General features: G+C 40.9%; 1 protein-coding gene across 2 annotated transcripts in view; it reads left to right on the forward strand.

Moving 5' to 3' along the window:
- The first annotated feature begins 306 nt into the window (after positions 1-306).
- The window catches only part of MAP7D3 (MAP7 domain containing 3), a 46725-nt gene continuing 25158 nt past the window's right edge, over positions 307-21873 (forward strand). The window contains exons 1-6 of one of the 2 annotated variants that reach the window (XM_042807060.1): positions 307-464; positions 14398-14499; positions 15334-15414; positions 16806-16969; positions 19786-19900; positions 20874-20906. In XM_042807060.1, the coding sequence (XP_042662994.1) occupies positions 380-464; positions 14398-14499; positions 15334-15414; positions 16806-16969; positions 19786-19900; positions 20874-20906 (580 nt within the window). In that variant the 5' untranslated portion in view covers positions 307-379. The remainder of the gene's footprint in view (positions 465-14397; positions 14500-15333; positions 15415-16805; positions 16970-19785; positions 19901-20873; positions 20907-21873) is intronic. The other variant, XM_042807061.1, reaches the window with a different exon arrangement.

A 21873-nucleotide genomic window follows, 5' to 3' on the forward strand; every position in this document is an offset into this window, starting at 1 on the left:
AGCTGGCACTGCCCGCCGTGTCCCGCCCTGGGGCAGACTGGGGGTACTGGGCTCCCCCCCTCACGGGTGACCACGACAGCTCCCGTGGGGCGGCGGTTTCTCACAGCTTCGACGTCCCTTCCCGTTCGCCACCCGCCGGCTGAGGCGGGGCGGGGGCGACGGGGCGACGGGGGCGGGGGAGAAGGCGCCTTTCCCGCCACCGCGGCTGAGGCGGGAGCGAGCGGCGGGGCCGTGCGGACGCTGAGGGGCCGGCGCCGGGCGGGCCCCGCCCTCCCCCGCGGCGGCGCGGAGCCTGCGCACGGCGCGGAGCCTGCGCACTGCGCGCCCGCGTCCCCCCTTCTGCCGCCGCCGCCGCCACTCGCGCGTCCCGGCGCTGAAGATGGCGGAGGGCGGCGGCGCGGCCCCCCCCTCCTGCTCTTCCTCTTCCTCCTCCTCCTCCTTGAAGGGGCTGCGGGAGCAGATGGGTGAGAGCGGGCAGCGCGGCCCCGGGCCGGGAGGGAGAAGGAAAAGGGGGATGGGGGGGGGGGCGGGGGATTTGGGGGCGCTCCGGCGGCCCAAGGGCACGGCCGCGTTGGGGCTGGGTGCCCCCCCCCCCCCGCTCGCCTTCCGCCCCGCGGTACGGCCGGGACGGGGGGGAAGGCGCCGGCAGCGGGCTCTGGGCTTTGTGTCTGAGGGAGAGCCGCGCCTCCCGCCGCGGGGCTGCCCGGCCCCGGCCCCGCTCCCCGCCCGCCCGCGGCTGCGGAGCGTCCTTCCCACACCCCACACCCCCCCGCTCCCGGCGGTAAGTGCTGACTCGGGACCTCCCGCAGCTCGTAGGCGGCTGCAGGGCTGCTTCGGTACACGAATCGCCCCTTCCTCACCGCTTCTTGGCGGTCTGAACTCGGTTCCGCTGGTGGCTCTTGCTCTCGGCTGTTGCAGATGGTTTGTCCGAGCCTGCTCCGAGCCCCAAGTGCGGAAGGCAGGGACAGTCGGTGTCATTGATTCCTAATCCAAGTTTGGATGATGCCTTAATTTTTTTTATTTTTTTTTTTTTAACTTCTTTGAACAGGTGTCTTGAGGGCTAAAGAAACTCCTTTGGCTTTGTTCTCGGCTGTGTTTATGTACCTATTTATGCTGAAGGTCTTTAATAATATCACGCTCTGAAACGAGTATTGTGCATGCATGATGTGTGTTCCAAGCATAATTTCATGGCGCATCTCCACACGTTAGCTTTGTGGGTGAGCCATTAGAAAAGATAAACATTTTCTTATCCCAGACAAAAAAAAAAAAAAGTAAGGAAAGAGAATTGTGGTTTGATGTAAACTAGCTTGGACTATGTACAAAAACTACTCTGACAGCCTCTTACTTGATTGTTTTCAATGTACCTGTGTGATTACATACAGGAGTGCTGGCAGAAGGTCCTGAATACATAACTCTCATCTGGCAGTCCTTCTTCAGTGTGTTGTGTGTCAGAAATATTACTTAATTACTTTTTATTTCTCTTTCAAAATTAAAACAATCTAGTACTCCAGAAGTATAACTATCTGCCAAAAGATAGTGCTTCTCACCTGCACAGACCGTGTCTGTTTGATCCTTATCCTTCCTGCTAGAACTGAATTTTCTTTTGGGTATTGGATGCACTTATACTGTGGCTCCTAAATTTTTCTTAAGACCAGCACCCACGTTTGCTGACAGCTTTCGTGACCTAGGTTTAGTCTCAAAACTAGAGGTGAAATGTTTCTTGAACTAGGCAGCTCCATCTCGCTTTAGATATGCACGTTTTAATATGCATATCATGTTAAAAAACAACAACAACAAAAAAAAAAAACAACCCCAAACCAAAAACCCTCACTAGATCCTGGAAAGGCTAGACCTTGATTTTTTTTTTTCCCTGAGGGGGTAGAAGTCACCGAACTAGAATCTAAACTTTCATTTACATAGAATGCATTTCTAGCAGTTACGTGCTAGAAAATGAACTCGTTGTTAATGTGAGTTGAAGCAATGCTGTCTGTCCGTGTACAGGTCGCTGCAGTTCTGCACCTGACTTCTTGTCAGCACCACTCCCTCACTCTCTGGGGACAGCAAATGATGTTTAGAAATCATCCTTGCAATCCAGTGGTTAAGGGTAGAGTTTGCAAGATAATTGCCACTGTATTTGCTGCAGTTTGGAGAAGTTAGGAGCAGCAACCAAGTCTGATTCTGCAGCTGTTTGGAGAAGATGTAGAAAAAAAAGACAGCAGCAGGAACCTCCTTCAGTCCCACACTACTGTTCAGTAGGGTTTGAAGAGGGACATAACTTTCTGCCTTTCTAAGCTCAGTTGGCTGCACGGGGAGCTTCTGAAAAGGTTCCAAAGTACCTGCTAACTAGATTATTTGCACCCAGTTTCTGCTGGTCTGTGGAATATTGTATACTTCGCAGTCTTAATCTGGAGAACAAACATCTGTACAAAACAAATTGAGTGCCATGCACCTTCAGTCATTTGCCAATGAACTTCTGGTTGGGAATCTGAAGTTTAAAGACAAATATAAATAAGCAGCATCTTCCCGAGAAACCACAGCTCTTTCTGGTAGTCTGGCTATGAGGTGTCTGTATACCTTTTGTAAGGTTACCTTTTGTGGGGGTCCTTACTACAAGACTGCTGGCTTCTTGTTCTCTGCTGCTGCTCTTTGTTACCAGCCTCTTGATACTTGTTTGAGTTGTGGCTGATTGAGGCTTGTTAATTATTTTAGGCCTTGAAAGTATAGAATCCCATGGTACAACCTGTTACTAACTTCTGTACCAATTAAGTTTAAAGAGAATATTTTTCTGGCCAATTGAAGCTAGTATTGAGGTAAGGAAAAGGTTTTTCTCTTTCTTTGAGTAACAAGTGTAATTAAGATTCTGCAGGCCAAATCATGCCTGCTCTGTCAGTTCTATGATTGCTTTGCAATAATTTTCTGCCCTTACATCCTTGTCCAATCTTACTTACTTTAGATGGACAACAAAAAGCAGCATGTGCTACTACAGCTAGAAGCCAGTTAACATTTCTATTGGTGATGGCATGAACATCACTTAACATTAGAAATGAATTGTGATTGTACACTGTTGAACAGAAGTGCATAAATGGCAGTGGCCTACTCCATTCTTGTGATCTGTGCTTGCTGCTGTCATCTTTCAGGGATGAAGAGGAATTTTTGCTCCTATTCTAATACTGTAAGCACTGCTGAGCTTGTTAAGATTTGAGAAGAGGGGGATAGTCAGTCACTTGTGGTTTACCCAGTAAGTTATGTTTTCCTTGAGTGGTATGGTAATAAGAATAAAAATACATATAATTTAAGTTGTTGTAGCCTACAGTTATTACCTTCATTTTCACTGATAAACTAAAATCTCCTATCCTGTCTTTAGTACCAGTGGTAGAGAACGTGTATTTGCTTTTGCCAGAGCTTGGCTGCACTGTTGGTAGGATTTCCACTAGTGTATTGAACCACTGTTGTAAAGATTGTTCAAAACAGTACATTAAAATGCTATATGTATATTTTCCTTCCTAAGACCTATGTGATCTTTTGGTAAACCTGTCTCAGGACACTGATCAAAAATAAAGTGCCTTTTTCAACAAATCCATGGGCATAACTCCCGTGATCTGCATGGCCAAGCCCAATTTGGTTGGAAGTTGTCTAATAAAATAATAGCTTCGTTCCATTTAATCAGTTGTTTCTCCCTATATAAGCAACACTGTCTGGCTTTGTCCACCTTGCCTGGAGCACGGTTCCTGGTAACTTCTTTACTAAATGCATATACATAGAGTTGGCATGAAAAGAAGGCTGGATGGATAACTAATAGTGAAACTTCATTGCTCAAGCAAGTAGTCAGGAACGTGTGCTGATTTGTCTAGTCTCGAAGTAATAGTTACAAAATGTAGTTTAAGAACACAAGTTCATACCAACACCTATGGAAATACTAGAGAACTCCTTGGCTGAGTCTTGGTGGCAAAGTCCCACAACAGAAGATGGTGAGTGCTGTCTAGAGAAAAGTTATTTGGGATCCAGAAGCATCTGTCAGTCAGACAACCAATGGATTGACCTCTGCATCAGAGCTGCTTGCTGGCCAGAGAAATAATTTACTTTTGTATTTGGATCCTTAAAAGCCTTCGGTTTTTACAGAGTGGCTGTGAGCAGAGGTGGGCTTCAAAACTTGTCTGGGAATCTGCAAGACAAGGAAACTATTCCTTTGCCAGGTTTCTGGTAGCATGGGGGTGCTACAGTAAAAGCATCTTCAGCATTCCGTTCTTGTTGTTTTGGTGGTGTTTGTACAAATGGCTTGTACATATTCCATCTGTGGAGCTAAGGTAGCCCAGTGACTGGAGCATTCAACTGTCATTCACCAGGTCTGGCTTCTGTTTCTTGTTTTGTGAAGCTCCTAATAACTTTGGAAAAAGTCTTTAAGGTTTTTCCGTGCTTCATCTTTTTTTTTTTCCCACGTGGCAGTAGTAGTTACACTGCCTTACAGAATGCCGAGGTGATAAATGCAAAGAACTGCACAGAAATTGGATTTCACAGAGATTGCAGTGGTGAGAGAGAACATGCCCAAGTCAGGCTGAGAACTTAATGTAATTGTAATGGCTATGAGCCTTAATTTCATTTTCTTCTTGTTCGTGGAAATGCGGTAGTACAGAGTAGGGATAATTTCATGCTGATTCACAAAGATGTGAGCTACATATTAGATGCTTAACATTTTGAAGATTACTTCCAGTTGTAAGTAGTTTATAAAAAAGGTTTTATTCTAATTTAAATCTTTAAATGCTTGAGATTTCTCCAAATGCATTCAAGAAAGAGATCCTTCTTGCTGCAGAGCAAAAAAAAAAAAAAAATCAAAACCATGTGCCTGTACTGCATACTGTTTTTAAATTTCTTATAGAGAATGTTCCATTCTCTACATATTTCTTCATGTGTTAAAACTACAAAATATAAATTTGGATTCCATGCTTTAATTCAGATGGAAGTATTAAACAAATGATGACTTGCCAGGACCACAAGTCTAATGGTGACAGCTGAGAGATACTGTGGCTTGTACTATTCCTAACTCTGCATAGCCTTAAAATGTGACTAGAATTAAGGACTGCTGCTTCTTTATACACTTGTGGTTTTCAAAAAGAAAATGGATAGGAAGATTTAAAGTACAGATACGCTATTATTAATTCTCAGTTCTTAAAAGTAATAAGACAGTTAAGAAGGAAAGCACTGGATTACTATGAGATAAATGAAAGAAATAGTCTGGGTTAGTCATAATCAGGGGTATCAAATGCTGCTGTCTGTCTTTAAACTTGATTAAATAATTGGAGATGCTTGCAGTCCTGTTGTGAAAGGACACCCTGACAAATAAAATTCTGAGCATGCAGTTTTAATGAATTTGCTGAATATGACTTAACAGATGACTTGTGATATTTTAAAAACAAACTGGGGACTTCAGAGTTCTGGTCTGCTGCAAATAAATTAGCACCATTTAGCTTCCAATTGCACAGTTTACCACCAGGTAATTCTTAACTGATGATAAGCTTTCAATGTGTTTGCGTATGCCCGTCCAATAATTAAAACTGTTCTAGATGCCGGTGATAAACTTGTTTGGAGTGTGGGATTCATGGAAGAAAAATCAAGTGTTGCTCAGAGCGTTTTTGTTTGAAAGAAAAGCCTCAGCTGCCCTGTGTAATGCCTCGGCCATCCACCCTATGTGCCCGTGGTGTTCACAGTGTACGTAAATGGACACAAGCATTTGCTTTTAAGGAAGCCTGGCCTGGTTGCTTGACATTTGTTTTCTTCTAATTATTTCTGTTTTCCAGTCAGTTTGAAACTTCTGCTTTCTAGGGGAAGGATCCACAGCTGAGGTTGCCTTTGAAGAAAACAGTTACCCCTAGCCACGCTCAGAATACCTCTTTCCTTCCTCATAGTGTTTTTTGCCTTTGTAATTCACAGGAAACTTCCAAAATACTGTTCTACAAGTAATTAACTGGCTCTTAATTTACAGACACCCTCTGCTGTTGAAATGCACTGACCTGAATCTGGTGAGAGAGCAAAGATACTGTACTGGCCTGTGAATTGCCTTCTCTGGGCAAGTGTTTTAAAGCTCCCAAGTGTTAAAATCCCTCTCCCAAGTCCAAGAGGGGTTTGCTACAAGAATATAGAAATCCTGCAGAGATCTTTGTACTTAAAGAACGTAATTTAATAGAACACATTTATTAATTTGAAAGTTCATCCTCTGCTTAGTTTTGCCAAGAGAATTTCTTAAAGGAACATATTTTTTGCAGCACAGTGTTCATCAGTGATATGTAAGTTGTGTTCTGGACATTCAAAACTAAGGACAGTCGTCTCCGGACCAGATCAGTGAGCGTCACCTTAGTCACTTTAAGATTTCTCTGAAAGACTTTCTGCCACTAGGTAATGAATCAAGCAGAAATACAGTGTCTTTATTGGTCTCTCTTGCCCTTTTATCCTGCTTAGGTTTTTTACACCCGTTTGTCATTTTTCACTTGCCCATTCTTTAAGCTCTTTGGGGCAGGGACTGATGTGTGATTACTGTTCTGGGGTCTTGCATTACTTGTAGAGGAATGCCTCAGAGCTTTCATTTAATTAGTTAGGTTAAGCATACAGTTTTAAGAAAACTTGCAGTTTAATTCCTCTGATGTTTTACACCACTGTGTTCTGTTTTAGACAGCATTAAACACGTTGTGGATCTGTCAGTGTCTTACAGCACTGTTCTGGTGCACAGCTGTATAGAGTGATTTAAGTCTGGAGGCTGGTCTCTTGGGGGGTAAATGCCAACACAGTCCCTCTTCTGAAGCAGAGACAGTGTTTGAATGAGCTCCAAAGTTGCCATAAGAAATTCATCAAGTGTAAAAGGGAAAAGCAGCAGTTTTCACTGCGCTCATGTAAAGGAGCTATTATCCTTCCATCTAAAGAAAGCTCAAAATGTTGTTTTCACAGGGTTTGTCTCAAGTTAGTTGTGACTTGTAGTGCTAGGCTATGTTCTTTGCTGGCATTGTTTGGGCTGGGTGTATTAAACAATAGGCAGCCTGCAAACAAGAGGACAAAAGCATTTACAAGAACATGCTTCAAGGAAGCAAAAGAAACCAGACTGCTCTGGAAAGGGGGAAGTATTGGATAGAAGTTTGCTGATTTCCAGTATTAGGGATAGTGCAACATAAAGGAAAGCAGTAATACAGTGGGGAGAACAGATGGGAGAGGAGAGAGCAGAAGTTTGTCTTGGAAGTTACTTTTTGCAGTGACTGTGCAGGAGTGTGAACAGGAGACAACTGAAGGCAGCCTCCAGAGCTGGAGGAGTAAAGCAGAGATGGCTGATTTTGGTTTGTCTAGCTTTTGCTGACACTTGAGCTGGAATTACAATAGGAAATAAACTGCTCAGAGCAGGTTAGAAGTGGGACTGCTCTGATACCTCTTATGCCAGGCCAATGAGAGGGACAAAGTGTGTTTAAAAAAAGTCTTTCTAATGTACTTCAGGAGCCTGGGGAATGGGAAAGTGTTATTAAAGAAAGAAAATTATCTGTACAGCAGAGCAGGTATTAATAATCCTCCGCTCTGCGTTTAAAACTGTACCATTTTACCTTTTGGATGTAGCTGTTAAACCTGTGTCTAATTCTGTCAGGTTTGGAGTGTTTAATCTGTATACACCTATGTATAAGCATTTAATTTATGTCACATAACTTATGTCACTAAATTTCACAATGAATCCACTTGAAATTGTGTAAGGGCATATTTATTATATAAGTTGCTTACATTTTATTCCAGTGTATTAGGATACTTTGAAATTTCCACTATGTAGAATCAGGTAAATAATGATTTCTGTTACGCTTGGGAAGGTTCACAAGGGACTTTTAGTCATAGTTTATTGCATCAGCACTGTAGTCAGTGTCTAATATAGCTTTAAAAGAAATCACTCAAGGTGGATGAAAGCAAATTCTGTTTGTTTTGCAGTTGGTGAGAACAGTTTGTAGTTGCCAACCCACAGAAACTGTGCAGAAATAGTCTCTTTACATCTAAAATGCAGCCTTAATGTATTCTGGTGGAGAATATAACAGAGAGTGCGTATACCTTAGTGCCTTGCTCTTTCACTGAGAAATGTAATGAGCACTCCAACCTTTCCAAACCTCTGACTGCCCTGTGGCTGTGTCTTACTAAGGCTGCTTCTAGACATCAGAGAAAACAGCAATGCATGGCTGGTTGCTAAAGAACACAGTTGGGACTCTGAGGCTTGTATATCCTTTATGCAGGACACATCAGCTCTGAAGAGAGGTCATTGTGCAGATAAGCTTGGTAAGCACAATGCAATAAACAGATTACTAACTAATGCCAGGTAGAACAGGGAAATTACCTGAGTTGCATTAAAGCTTTCGGAGTGTTGGGAATGTGTGAGCTGGAGAAATGTCCCTTCTGGGGGGCCTTTTTGTATAAATCATGTTATCGTATCAAAAGAGATGGTGAAAGATTGTGTTCTTAACCAAAAAAAAAAAAAAAAAAAAAATGAGAAGTGGACCATGCAGGATACAAAGCCTTCTCACATTTCTTTGGAAAGGTGAGGAAGAACCAGGGGGAGGAAGAGCATGGCAAAGGGGAAGGTGAAGGCGGCAGAAAGCCAGTGAGTGAGTGAGAGTATCTGCTGTGGTTCAGTTTAATTTCTTTCAAGTGGTGAATAATAACTTACCCTACTGATAAAGCACCCCAACTGTGAAGCAAGGTGTCTTTTCCAGAGCAGGGGGGGATTGAGTTTGTCAGCCCTGTGTACACAGTACAGGCAGAGCTTCTTACCAACCTTATGATGGCATCTACGAGAGGTGGTGACATCTTTGTCCTCTTTAAGCACTGTGCTAGCAGTTGCTTTTCCCATTAAATAAAGAGAAGCATACCTCTTGGGTGAGCAGCATGAGCAAGGTTAAAATAAGAATATGAGTAACAGCAGGAATCAGTAAGACTCCATAGGAGATACGTTCACAGTACGTATCAGTAGTGTTTGGACTAAGGATGGTACTCCCCTGATGTGGCTGTCAGACAATGATATAGCATCTCTGCCTGTAGAAAGTTTTCAGAGATGGCTGCCAGTTCTTTCAAGGACAAATTTTGATTCCTTGGTCTGTGCTTGTATTGCATTCACATTTGGTTTAGATTATGTGGTTCCCCTAGAGAAAAGTGTGCAGAGATCAACCCACAAATTGACTAGCAACCTTCCCCTCTGTTCATGCCCTAGGCTGAACAAATACAGTAATGTGTCTTTGAGATTGCTTCAGCTGTATCTTTGTAGGTTTCCTTATAAGAAATAAGTAGTAGTTGGCTAATGATGTGAATTATTATTTTTTTTTTATGTTTCCAACTCTTAATCTGAGTGTGGATGTTTAAGGATAAGTAAAAACTTACTTTCTTGCAAGTATGTCTCAAATACTTATTTGTGGAGCTGCTAATTCATATACTACAAAGGAATACTTGTGTCAAGAGTTTTCCAGTGGGATTGATACTTATGATGAGGTGAACAAATCATCCTAAACTGCCTTGAACATTGCGAAGAAAACCAGATTGTTGTACGCAATTAGCTGCAGAAGTGGGCTTAAGGGGAGGAAAGCACATAAAGGTAATAAAATAAATATCCCATGAGGTGAATAAATACATGTGCAGATAAGAATCTGCAATAGGGCTAAGACAACGGGAAGCTCTTCTGGCCTGCTGAAGCTGAGAGACAGTGTGCAGTGCTTTCTGGAGATCTGTGTTCTTCCCATCTGGTGACTGCCCAGACAAAACAGGAGAACCATCTGCCTTCCAGCTGGTCCGTCAGAAGGTGCCTACTGGGAGGCTCACGTATTTGGTTGTGGAGCCTGTCAGTCCTTGCAGCCCAAAGATGGGACGTGAGGATCAACAGGAAAAGACAGAAAGAAGGGAGAAAGCAGGGAAAAGAGGAATGCATACAGAGAGGGCTTTTCTGTTCATCGTTAGAAACTTTCTGTGTTGTCCACCTATTTGTGCGAGGGTGCATCCTTCTTCTGGTGTCATTTAAACAAGGAGTAATGCTGTAAAACCAATACCCAATTTTTAAAGCATCTAACATATGATCTTGCCTCCATTTGTCATAACATGTTGATTAATGAGTGGAAATGAGCTTAAAAGTGCGCAGAAATCTCAAACTTGAATGCTGACTTCCCTCATCTTTCCTGAAAGCATGTACAAACATTATTAAAAGAAAAAAGAGCTGAACCGTGTTACTGAAAAGGGTTGGTGTCTGCTAGGCAAACAGTAGCTGCCTGTGGCAGAGCAAGACAAAAAATGGCATCTTGCAGATTTGACACAGTTTGCTCCAAAACCAGAGATATTTTGCTGCGAAGTTCACTTTTGGCTTACGGATTGCTTATTGGCTTCTTGTTAACTGCTTTAAACTTTTATGAAAACACTTAGATCCATAACAGTGCTTAACATTCAGGAGACCTCCTAACTTCTGTTTCAAAGGCTTAGTCTGGGATTTTTTTGTTTGTTTGCTTTGCATAATGATTCATTAAATCATAAGAACCAGAAGGATTGCTGTGAAAGTCAGCAGGTTCTGCTGTTCTTTCTGGTTCGGCACAGGAAGAGCGAGTGGGGCAGTGTCCGGCTGGGTGACAGGTTGATGGGACTGAAGCCCTAAACCTCACTAGGTACAGGGATGGAGCCTTTTCAGTCCCTAAGAAGGCTCCCTAAGAACAGCAACTGTGTGAGTCCTTTCACAGTCTTGGCAAGGACCAAGGGTATTAACTCGGTGCAAGGATTGAAACAGAAATAAAGTTTTATTTTTAGCACCGGTCTCTTCAGGGCAAATTGGAAACCTGATCAGCGAAGGGAGGTATCGTCATGCTCAGTGCAAGGGAGGCACCAGCATACCTGCACAGTTAAGGTGATCGTGAGCTGGAAGGTGAAACTGGGAGAGTCGGCTTTATCTGGCACGTTGCCTCCAGCGGCGGCTGGTTCCTGGTGCTTCTGTTGGTTTGGTTTATCCGTGATACGCTTGGCCAGACACACTTTGCTAAACGGTGATGAGGTTGCAGAAGGAAAACTGTTTTCCAAATTACCTAGCCGTTTTATGTTGCAAACAGCCCTGTTTTATTATGTATAAACACAAATATTATTAGTGGCCACAGGCGTGGCTTGTACTTTTATTAATTTTAGCTGAAGTATTTAGAGGCAGACTACTATAAAATAAGCATGCACATTATGCTCATCACAAATTATAGTTGTGAAAGCCTTTCGTGACTACTGTGGGAGGAAAAGCTCAGAGCAGAAATTAGATTTAATTTGCCTCTAAGTGAATTTTTCTTCTCTGGGAAGTTTGCTGAGTATGTCCATGAAGACACTCCCAGTAATACAGCACGTGACACAGGTTGTAGTGAAAGGGTTAACTGGTTTCCCATTCTGGGGTATCCTGATTAATTACAGAAGTGTTAGGCTTATTTTACAGAGATAGTTAGATTTCGTGGAAAATACTTCTCAGTGAAGCTTTGCTCCATAGCAGACTGCTACATTCATTATGGAAAACTAGGCAGAAAAATTACAGGCATCTGTGCCAAACAATACTTGAATGTATTAAGACTTGTCATATTCAAGCAAAATCTGTATTTTTTTTTTTAAGGTTGCAGAGTACAACAGTATGCAGTTCATTTTCTCTTACTGTAGTAGAATGTGGATTTAAAAAATCAGTTTCATACTGTAAATTTACCATAACATTGCCAAGGACTGTAAAACCTGTCTGGTGACCTGAGACTTAGTGAGATTGAGCTCTCACATCTTGGGGATGCATCTAATGTGATGGCTGTTCCCCTTTTAATAATCTTTTGTTCAAATCTCCAGTTCGCTTTTAATTCTAACTTTCTGTTAGTTAAACAAATTGCTTCTGTGTAACGTTAAAGGCACGCCTAGTGCCTTTAAATCTACTACTTTCAAAATTGTAAGCATGTTGTTTCTATGCAAATAATGAATCACTGAAGCAGTGAACATAAATATTTTAACTGACGTACAAAAAAAAAACCACTGACATACAAAATCTTTGGTTAAGTATTTGTAGACTTTTTTCACCTCTGTGTCCTTTGCAAGCCGTACTGTTTCTGTAACCCACTTTTCTGTTCTATAGATCCTCCAGTAATTTTTTGCAACCTTAATTAAGATGAACTGACTAATTGCTTTGCAGGTATGACACATTTTTTTAAATGAGTGCCTTCTAATCATGAACATTATTCAAGTGTTCTGTTTATTTTTTAAATGAATAAATAAATATATAATCCCCTACATCCATTATGACTGGCTTGTTCAGTAAAATTTCTAATAATAAAATACTTCTGCAATTAAGGTAAGATTAATATTGTACCTGTTTAAATTGTAGCTTGATTCTTACTGTAACTTGGTTACAGAAATTTGGATATTTAAACTTTGAGAGTTGAGGCAAAATTCCACTGTTGGTCTTAACTAAACGTGGTGTAGGTGTAGGGTGAATTTATTCTGTTGGGCTTATTTCCCAGCTTGGCTGGGCTGAATTGCCTCAGTCTTCCTATCCACCTCCCATCTCTCCTCCCTTGCTGATGTAGAGTGAAGAAAAGGTGCAACTGTATTTCTGTATTTGTCTTGACTTTAAATGGTACTTGAAGAAACCTGTGTGATCTACAGAAGTGTCGTTGGGTATAAATGCCCTGGCTGTATATTTTTGCTCTCAGAAAAACTTGCAGTGGGCTGGGTTTCCTCAGGCTGTTTTCACATCTAATTGTATCGAGATTGTCTAATTTTGTTGTTCTCCACCTGATGAATTTTTGGGCTAGATTCCCATCCCCGTGACGTGCAGCAGTGTACAAAATCAGCTTTTTGACCGACTTTGGTCTGTGTAGTGAAATTACAGTGAGCTCTTTTTTAGCTGCTCTCTTTGCCAATTGGTAATCTTACTGTGTCGCAGTATATCTGGTCTCTGACTTGTTTGAAAAGAGCCTCAGAGATGTATGGGATGGAGCTGAGGAAGACTTCTGTTTGGTGCTGCAATGAAAAATTAATTCAAGACATGGCAACAGCTGCGGGTGACAATTTAGAGTTGCTGAATAAGTATTGTAATCAGCATTTATCACTGACATCACATCGGATTAAACACTTTGAGGTGATTGTTCTCGGGCACAGCCTTAGGGAGGGTTATTACCATGACACAACTAGTTGTCATGGCAATGCGTGGAGAAGAGGGAGACTCTTCCTTCCTCCTTTGCATTCTGCACTACTCTATTAAAGGGAAGCCTGAGATCATTGGCAAAGCTGTCGTCTTCTGCTTTCAAATGTAACACCAAATTCTACTGTTCACCCTTCATGGTATAGTTGAAATCGTGGTACGTTGTGCGTTACATTTGTAAGTTGCTTTTCCCGTTTAAAACAGGCATCACCAGCTTTCTCATGTTTGGTTGATTGCATGCCGTGTTCTCTCGCTTCCCCCGAAGTTGGGCTTTTCTGTAAGAACCAAGTTGATCTCCCTGTATCTGTCAGCAAAGGTGAGAACACGGTGTCACTGCTGTAAGGACACTCGTGTTCAGAGCTGTGCAGGAAAATGGGGCAATGCTGTCTTACATTTTGCCCTGCCTGCCTTCCTGTAACGCTTCACCTTCACACCCTAAAAGGTGATTAGTTAAAGTGAAAGTTGATACCAAAATAAAGAAAATCTGTGGAAAGTGATACAGTAAATTGGCCTCCCTGACTTCTTGATGGGTTTCATTATTTGGCAAAATTAATATTGGTAGCATTTAATTTCTGTATGATTAACTAGGAGTTGTATCCCTGCAGTTCACTGTACTCACCTTGGTGAAACTTGAATAAGGTGAATGGGTCTCTGCACGAATGTTCAAATTACTGTTTTCAAGTCTAATTTATAATTTAAAATTATTTTGGATGATCCAGTTTTAATAGTACATTGCAAGCATCTCTCAGTGGTTTACTTCATGCAGCTAATCCACTTTCGGTTTCACGCCATGAAATAATGAAAGGTCTTCATAAACTTTTCCCTGCTTTGGTCTTGTCAGAATATGATTCTGACAGTGCTAATCAACTATTACATATATGTGTTCAGCCCACAAATACACGTGTAAGTCAGACTTATAACTTTGCTAAATATCATTTTTCTTCTTACAAGAGTTATTTAAGAAGTTTGATTTTTTGAAACTCTGTGGTGCTTTGCTGCACCTCTTAAAACGTAAGGTTTCCTAACTTGTTTTTACAAAAAGCTGTGACAGGTCTGAAGCCTCATTCGATGAGTTTTTTCTTCTTACAAGTTGAGCAGTCCCAAGTTAGTTATTTAATAAAAGGATCTGCAACCTCAAACAGAATTTTATGTATTTATTTTATACATTTATTTAATGACTTCTGGTTGTGGAGCTTTTCTTAATACGGAATGGTTCTTTCTCACAGTTGCTGCAGCCCAAGCCATAGCAGAAGAAAGAAGAAGCCAAAGTGGCGTTAGCCCCATTGCAGTCCAGACCTCAATAAATATAAAGACAGCAACTAAACCAGGTATAATTATTGGTCATTGTTCTTGATGAAATACTGGGTTCACAGGGGAGAGTTAGTAGGGAATGTATAAAACATCTTTTAAAAAGAAGTTTGATGCTCTTTCTTCAAGAGGCATCAGAGCATAAAACACCTGGTGGATCGTTCGTAGGTTCATTGAAGGTCTAGTTTTGATGACAGACTTTTGTTCTTGACTCAGAGTCCAGTTGGTGAAGTTGCCTGTCTTTTCAGTGGGGCATAACAACAAAGATAAATGTGTTTTTTGTCCTCTGGTCAGGTTACCAGTTATCTTCTTGCTGAAATTCAAGTTTTTATACCTGCAAAGACTTAAGCAGTCTTGGTTCCGCTTAGCCTGCAAACTAGCTATCCTGCAATGCTTTGAATTTGTCATGATGGGTGAGCTTTCTGTTCTCAGATCGAGCTTTCCTAGGTTCCTGTAATTCCTGATCATAGGAATTAGTGTGTGCAAGTATGAGGATCAGAGCTGAATTTGGAATAAGGGTATGTTGTCACACGTGTTTGACTTCTGCTCAGGCTTTCTTTTGACTGTATGCATTGGGCCTTTTAATATTGTATCTGCTTTCTGCTGCACCTATTAAAAATAATGGATCAGTTGTTCTGATAGAATAGAAAGGGATACAAGGAGGGTGTTCAGCTTCGTCTGAACTTTTAAGATTACATCTTTAATCTCTATATAGAGTGTGCAGTGCTTTGGTGGTATCTGTATCTCAGGAAGGTTCACTATCCTTTTGATAGTAGACTTTCAACTTTTTTATTTAAATGTGAATGTTCGAAATAACTGACAATTATGTGTCTTCAATTTTGTTCTTTTGACAGTGATAGATGGTTCCACTCTAAGAACAGAAGAAAGACAAAGACTGGCCAGGGAACGTAGAGAAGAGCGGGAAAAGCAACATGGTATTTTCACATTTCATTTAAGATATAATTTCCTAAAATGTTTGTGATGAAGGAACAACTTTACTCCTGTATTCCTTCTTCAGTCACTTTTTTCAGTGTGCTGGGGACAAGAGACAGGGTCTGCTCTTGGTCTTGCATCAGTGACCATTTGTGAATCTGAATGGAGAAGTATTAGATTTGAGAGGAAAACGTTCCAGAAATTTTTAGCTGTATGTCACTTCTGACCTTCCATTTCCTAGTGACCATCAAGCAAATTTAGCCAATTTCTTAGTGAAAGCCTTAATTAAAAACACTTCGGAAAGTAAAACTTTTAGCTTAAAACTGCTTCCTGTAGCCCTGAAGAATGAGGTTTGGGAAATGCTGATTCAGAGAAAAGCAAAAAAGATTTAGCTAGTTGAATGGCTTGGTTGCCTGGAACACTGCTTCCCTTGTTTCCTAGCACACTGAAATGACTGAAGTGTCAGCAGTGTACGCTTTATCTTAGCAAAGAGTCTGGACCTAGAGAAGAGCATAAAACTCTTGCCCAGCTTTATGCTCCTCCTGAGGTGAATCAGTGCGTGGTATGTGCAGCAGGAGATGAAAGAGTCACGGTATGCCCTGCAGTTCTTGGTCACCCAGCCTGTGAGGAGTGGTGTTTCTCTGGCCTATACGTTTGTTTCTTAACATAAAAGCAAAGACCCGTGGAAACATGAATTACTGTGTTGTTCTAACATGGAGAGAGGATAGGGCTAGGATGCATATGAATTCGGAAGTATTCTGGGGGCCTTATATGTTGATACTGCCTGTGCATTGTTGGTGTAATTATCTGGTCTCTCGGTTCATTTCATCTCTCTAGGTGCAGAAGATACTTCCACTGTGTATTCAGCCACTAGCTTTTTGTCACAGGACTTGAAGCTTCCTGTTAAACTGCCCACATGTGTTCCTAGGTGGAGGCTGTGGAGAGTACTGACGTAGCTATTTTGAACTCAGATGCAGGAACTCTGGGGTTTTCCCATCTTGTCACTTGGTGCTTTAAATTTCATTATATCTTGTCCTAAAAAAAATTAAAACAGCAACATAGAAAATTTCTGCCTTTTGATACTCAACTTACTATTTATGACTTCACTATTATGATGGCAAGAAAAGTATATGCTTAACATAGGGTATATGCATATCCTGTCATTCCTGTCTAGACAGTAAAGTCTGATGTTGGGAAAGGTTCTAATTCCCGCCTAACCTGGGGACAGAATTGAAGACTCCTCTGTCATGTGTAGTGTCGTCCAGCTCTGCGAGCTACTCTTGTTTTAGCTTTAAGTGGTGATATTTTGCCTGATAGTCTCTTGCCTGTAAATTGCATTGTAATATCAATGAATAGTTAAGTTTCATCTTATTTTTTTCATATAAATTTACAGCTGCCAAAGAGACACAGATCCTTGAAAAGGAGAGAAAAGCAAAACTCCAGTATGAAAAACAGTTAGAAGAAAGGCAGAGAAAGCTAAAAGAACAGAAGCAGAAAGAGGAACAACGGAGAGCAGCAGTAGAAGAAAAGAGAAAACAGAAAATAGAGGAGGAAAAGGTACTATGCATCAAAGTTCATAGTTTTAAAGAAACTTCTACATTGTTTTCCTACGTTACCATGCTCTGAAGTGGTGTGAAATAGAAAGCTATGGAAGTGGTGAATGTATTAGAACATTAAAAAATTTCCCCATCTGTACAGCAGGTTATATAGACACATGTCCTCCTCTCCCATCCCAGGTGTAGCTTTAGCTATACCTGAGGCTCTCAGGACTTCAGGATCTGTGACTGCCGTTTGGCTCCTGGTTATTTTTCACATGAGCAAAAACCTCACTGTATTAGATATCTAGATTCCTTTTGGTGCACTTTGTAGGTTCTGTTTGTAAATCAGTGGGGGTGACAGGTCTTATACTTTTCTTAACTCTGTGTCTTGCTTCCCACTGTGGCCTAAGAGGCTCACATTCTTTCAGTTTTTCTAAATTACAATTTGTTACTATATGTTGAGCAGTTGATAATGTTATCTGTGTAGTTACCTTCTGCTGCTTTGAACTGTGCATTGACTGTTCTTCCTTGACTCTGCCTTGGCGTTGACTGCATGTGGACCAGCAGAGTAGTATTTGAGTTGCGGAGCTTGCTGAAAATTGATAGAAGCTGAAGCTAGAAGTTAATACATGAAGTTATGCCATCCCTTTTGAAGAGTAGGTCTGCTAGTGCATATTAAATATGATGCAAGTCCTGAAAGGGTTAGTTTCCAGTGTGTTAGCACTAAAGGCATGACACACAAGTGTGCTTTCATAAACTAGTTGTAAGAACTTGCTGTGGGCCATTGATGAAGAGCCGGTAAGCCTGGCTGGCTGTTCACTTGGAGCCTAGCCATTATCACATTGTTCTAGCACTACATCTTTCTTACCCTTTTTGACTGTCACTGTTCTACACTGGTGTTCGGCTATCTGTAATTGGCTTCTGGGTGTGTTCAGATTGATATTCCATTTGAACTTCATGGAATAGTTTACACTGCTGGAGAACAAGCACTGGGCCTTGACTGCAGTCCAGTGCAGTATCATCCCTTTAAGCAATTAGCATCCCTTATGCTTCAAGAAGTGTTACCCCTAAGCCTATAGTACGTTTATTCACGTAATCTTGAGGATAGTGGTCACATTTTAAGTGGCCACCAGTGCAACTAATCAAGGAAGACAGGGACTAGCTGGTGAGTACTTGATTGGTGTTAACCTGGTCTCATGCTTGGGCCCTGGAGGGAGATGACCTTGTACGTAGGGAATTATACATGAGGAATCCAACAGGTGGGAAAATAGTGTGCACTTGACCTGTAAATCTAGCTTTGAATCAGAAAGTGAAAATACATCTTGACTTTGGTACTCTGACATTAGAAAATAATCACTTTTAAAGAAGCTAAGCTATCTTAGGGCAATATATGCCAGCAAGATATACCATATACAGTTGTAAATTTACTAGATAGAAAGTGCATCTAAAGTACATAATCTCCAACATTTTTGTTTGGTACTTCAGCTAAACTTCATTTAGTTAATCATCTTCTTTAGATAAAGTAGAAGCAGCACAATAGCAAATAGTGTGGAAAAAGACGCGGTTCTCTGCCTCAGAGAGTTTTGAAGACAACTACCCATGACTAGAATTGAGATACCTGTCTTCTCACAGTTCCTCAGTTATGCTGTGCAGCAGTGCTACTTACTGTGTTGACATCTTGAGCTGATAGCTGATTTTCTGTTGCTTGTACAGTGAAGCCTATGTCTTTAACTATGACTTTAAAGAATTAATGCACTGCAGATACCTCGATGGAAATACCGTCTACAGATTACATGACGTCTGGGTACTTTGGCACCTTTGGTAAACTCTAGTTGAGGTTTCTTCAACAGAGGGGAAGCTAAGCTTTGTATTTCAAACAACAACTTTTAATTTTATCTTTTGTTAGTGAATGGAATCCTTCCTCCCATCCTTTCAAGTTTACTTTGTCTGTTATACACTGCAACTTTTTTAGTTTGTGTTGTGAAATGATGTTGAAATAAGGTGAAAGTCTTATGCCCTCAGGAGGGAGAAATGTTTGGATAATGAGTCCCCTTGGCATCTTACTGCACTGTAGCAGCAGTAACTACTGCTTCAAAAGGTCATTTGGGATATGACTATTCCAGAAGAGAAATCTGTTGTTGACAGATGTATGGAAACTGGCTGAGAAGAAACAGTCTAGCATGGTTACAGTTACGCACAAGAGCTGAAGTTCCCCCATTAGCAGTTACAGGTCCTGGAGACAGAAGCAAAAGCTTCTTTCTGTCTTCCTTGTTCCTGTCCATGGTGGTTGCTGAGGTCTGGAGTTGACTGGTCTTTTTTGCAGTTTTGCCTTCCTGTCTTGCTATTTGTGGTTTCATCGTATCGCCATTAATGGCAGTATCTGTTAAGGCTTGGGTCAGTTCTCTGCAAATACAAATAACCTTATACTTGGTATTTTACAGTGGAGAATTTTTATCACCTTTTAGAAATAACTTCAGAATATGGCTAGTTTAAAGGATAAGCAATTATTTTTGCTCAGTTCGGGGTTCATCTCTATTTAGAAAATAAGTGTTTACTGAATAGGAAATCTGTTTGGTGGCTATTTTAACTAAAGAGTAGAATAGATGATCTGTGCTTTAGTTCAACCTAATCGTATTTGCAGAGTTTTAAAACCATTAATTGCCCTTAACTTCCTTTGCATGATAGTTTTTGTAACAAGAGCTTGTTATCAGGTAATATAGGTAAAACAGGTTTTAAATCATACTGGAAGGAAAAAAAACCCACACCTATATTTTGTCTTCTGGCATAGCTGTGCTTTATAGTTACAAGCTTCATAGAGGTGTTGTTTGATGATAGGAACGATATGAAGCAGTTCTGCATCGTACCTTGGAACGGAATCAGCGATTGGAAACACGACAGAAGAGATGGTCATGGGGAGGATCTGTAACTCCAGATTCAGAGAGCAAAACAGGTAAGTAGCACCTCTTCTAGCATGGCTAAAATCACAGAATATTACGTGTAAACACGTTCAGGGACCTGGCCATCCTTTCCTATCTTGGATCTTACAACAGTATCTTTGGGTAGCTCTTGGGAAAAGAATCATATCTGTACTTGCCCTGAAGTGCTGCTCAGACTTAGAGCTATTTTTGACTTTGGGAAGAGCTAGGGAGAAGCCATGTGGGAAATACAACACCTGGCAGCATTACGTTGCCAGCTCCCAACCATCAGATAAGGAGGATTGTAATGTGTAATGTTAAAATAATTTTGAGTCCTTCAAATGCAGTATGTGTAACAGTGTGCTAAGGCTGATGATAAACAGAAAAAAAAAAACAAAAAACAAAAAAAAAAAAAAAAAAAAAACCAAAACTGTTGTACTGTAATCTAAAATGTTTTAAAGAGACCTTTAGAGTTACAGAATGCTATGTGATTATTTGAACAACCAGTAATGAGTAAGGGGATGCAGTGGGCAGTATCCAAGCTTCTTGGAGAATAAGTTCTATTCTAGAGTAGGTGATGCATTTTAACACTTTAATTTGAGTTCAGATTGTTTCCTGTTTCACACAATTAACTGTTTCTGCTTGTAAACATTCTGAAATCAGGCCAGCAAATCAGGATTGCAGTGGAAGGGATGTTACCTTGCACTGCCTAACTGGAAGACCCTGCCAATAAGTAACAACATAAGTTATGTTCCAGGAATAAAATAAACCAAAAAATGCTTCAGTTCAGCCTGTCTTCTGAATTGGTGGAATTGTACTGAGCATGTTTTAGCAGTGTCTTCTTCTGTCAGCTTGAGTGTTGACTTTTTAAGTGTTTGTTTATAACATGTTTGAAAGTGCTTTGATATAAATTATCATTATGATATCCAGCTTCCCCAGTTTTTGGTTAACTTGCATTGTTTGCTTCTTGACCTTGTGACTTAGCTCACAAACCTTCTTCTTCTACAGAACAACAGACCGCAGATGAAGGTGGAACTGGTGGTATTGATTTCTAAAATGTTCTTTTTCTGTTGTTTTACACTCACTACTAACCTTTAAACTTGAGTTCTGGTGTCTCTGAAACGAGGGAAAACCATCTTAGAGATCTTTTCCTGGATTTGGCCAGCTGTGTGCAGCAAATGTGATCCCTAAGTGGAAAGCAGCCCCCTACATTTTTAACTCTCCCTCCCAGCTAATTAAACTACAGCTGAAGTCATGGCATCCTGAGGGAATTTTCAGGAAAAGGGTATGTGCATTTGGGTTTTTAAAGATGACTGGATACAGCATGGGAGAGGAGAAGAGAAATTCTTAGTGGCATGTATTTGAATACAAATTAATTCAGTAGTCTAAGCTTTTTTTTTTTTCCTTTAAGGGCAATTTCAAACCCTTCCATTGTTTCCTAATTTGCAAAAAGTACATGGTAGGGTTTGGTTTGTTTTCTTTTTGCTTTGTTTTACCAGCAATTGAAGTAACATTTGCAAAATGAAATGATATTTTGCTGAAACTTTGTGAAAGGGAATGGGTCCTTTGTGCAGTTTCATACTTTTTCCATGAAGGGTTTTGCAAAATCAGATCTATCCAATTATCTGAGCATAATTCTATATATTAAATGTGTTTTCATTGGGTTTCGGATACTTTCCAGGGCGCAGATTGAGCCATTCATAGAAATGCTTCGGATTGCTGATACAAGGCTAGATGTTTAATAAGTAAAATTGTTTCTTGTAGCTAGTTTAAGATGACAGCTCTCAGCTGAGACCCAGCTAAATCTGAATTCTGAAAATCTGTGCATGCTCACAGCATTACTAATGCAATACAGCTGTCTTGTAATGCTGACAATATGAGACTTGAAAATGCAATGAAAGTCTGACTGAGTATGATTTAACTACTGTGGCTTATTCTGGCAATACAGCAGAAACATGTGTATTTTATTTAACTTCTCTCTTCCCTTTCTCTGCACAGCATGAAGCCC

The sequence above is a fragment of the Tyto alba genome, unplaced genomic scaffold, assembly GCF_018691265.1.
Source record: "Tyto alba isolate M040663 unplaced genomic scaffold, T.alba_DEE_v4.0 Super-Scaffold_5, whole genome shotgun sequence".
Lineage (NCBI taxonomy): Eukaryota > Metazoa > Chordata > Aves > Strigiformes > Tytonidae > Tyto > Tyto alba.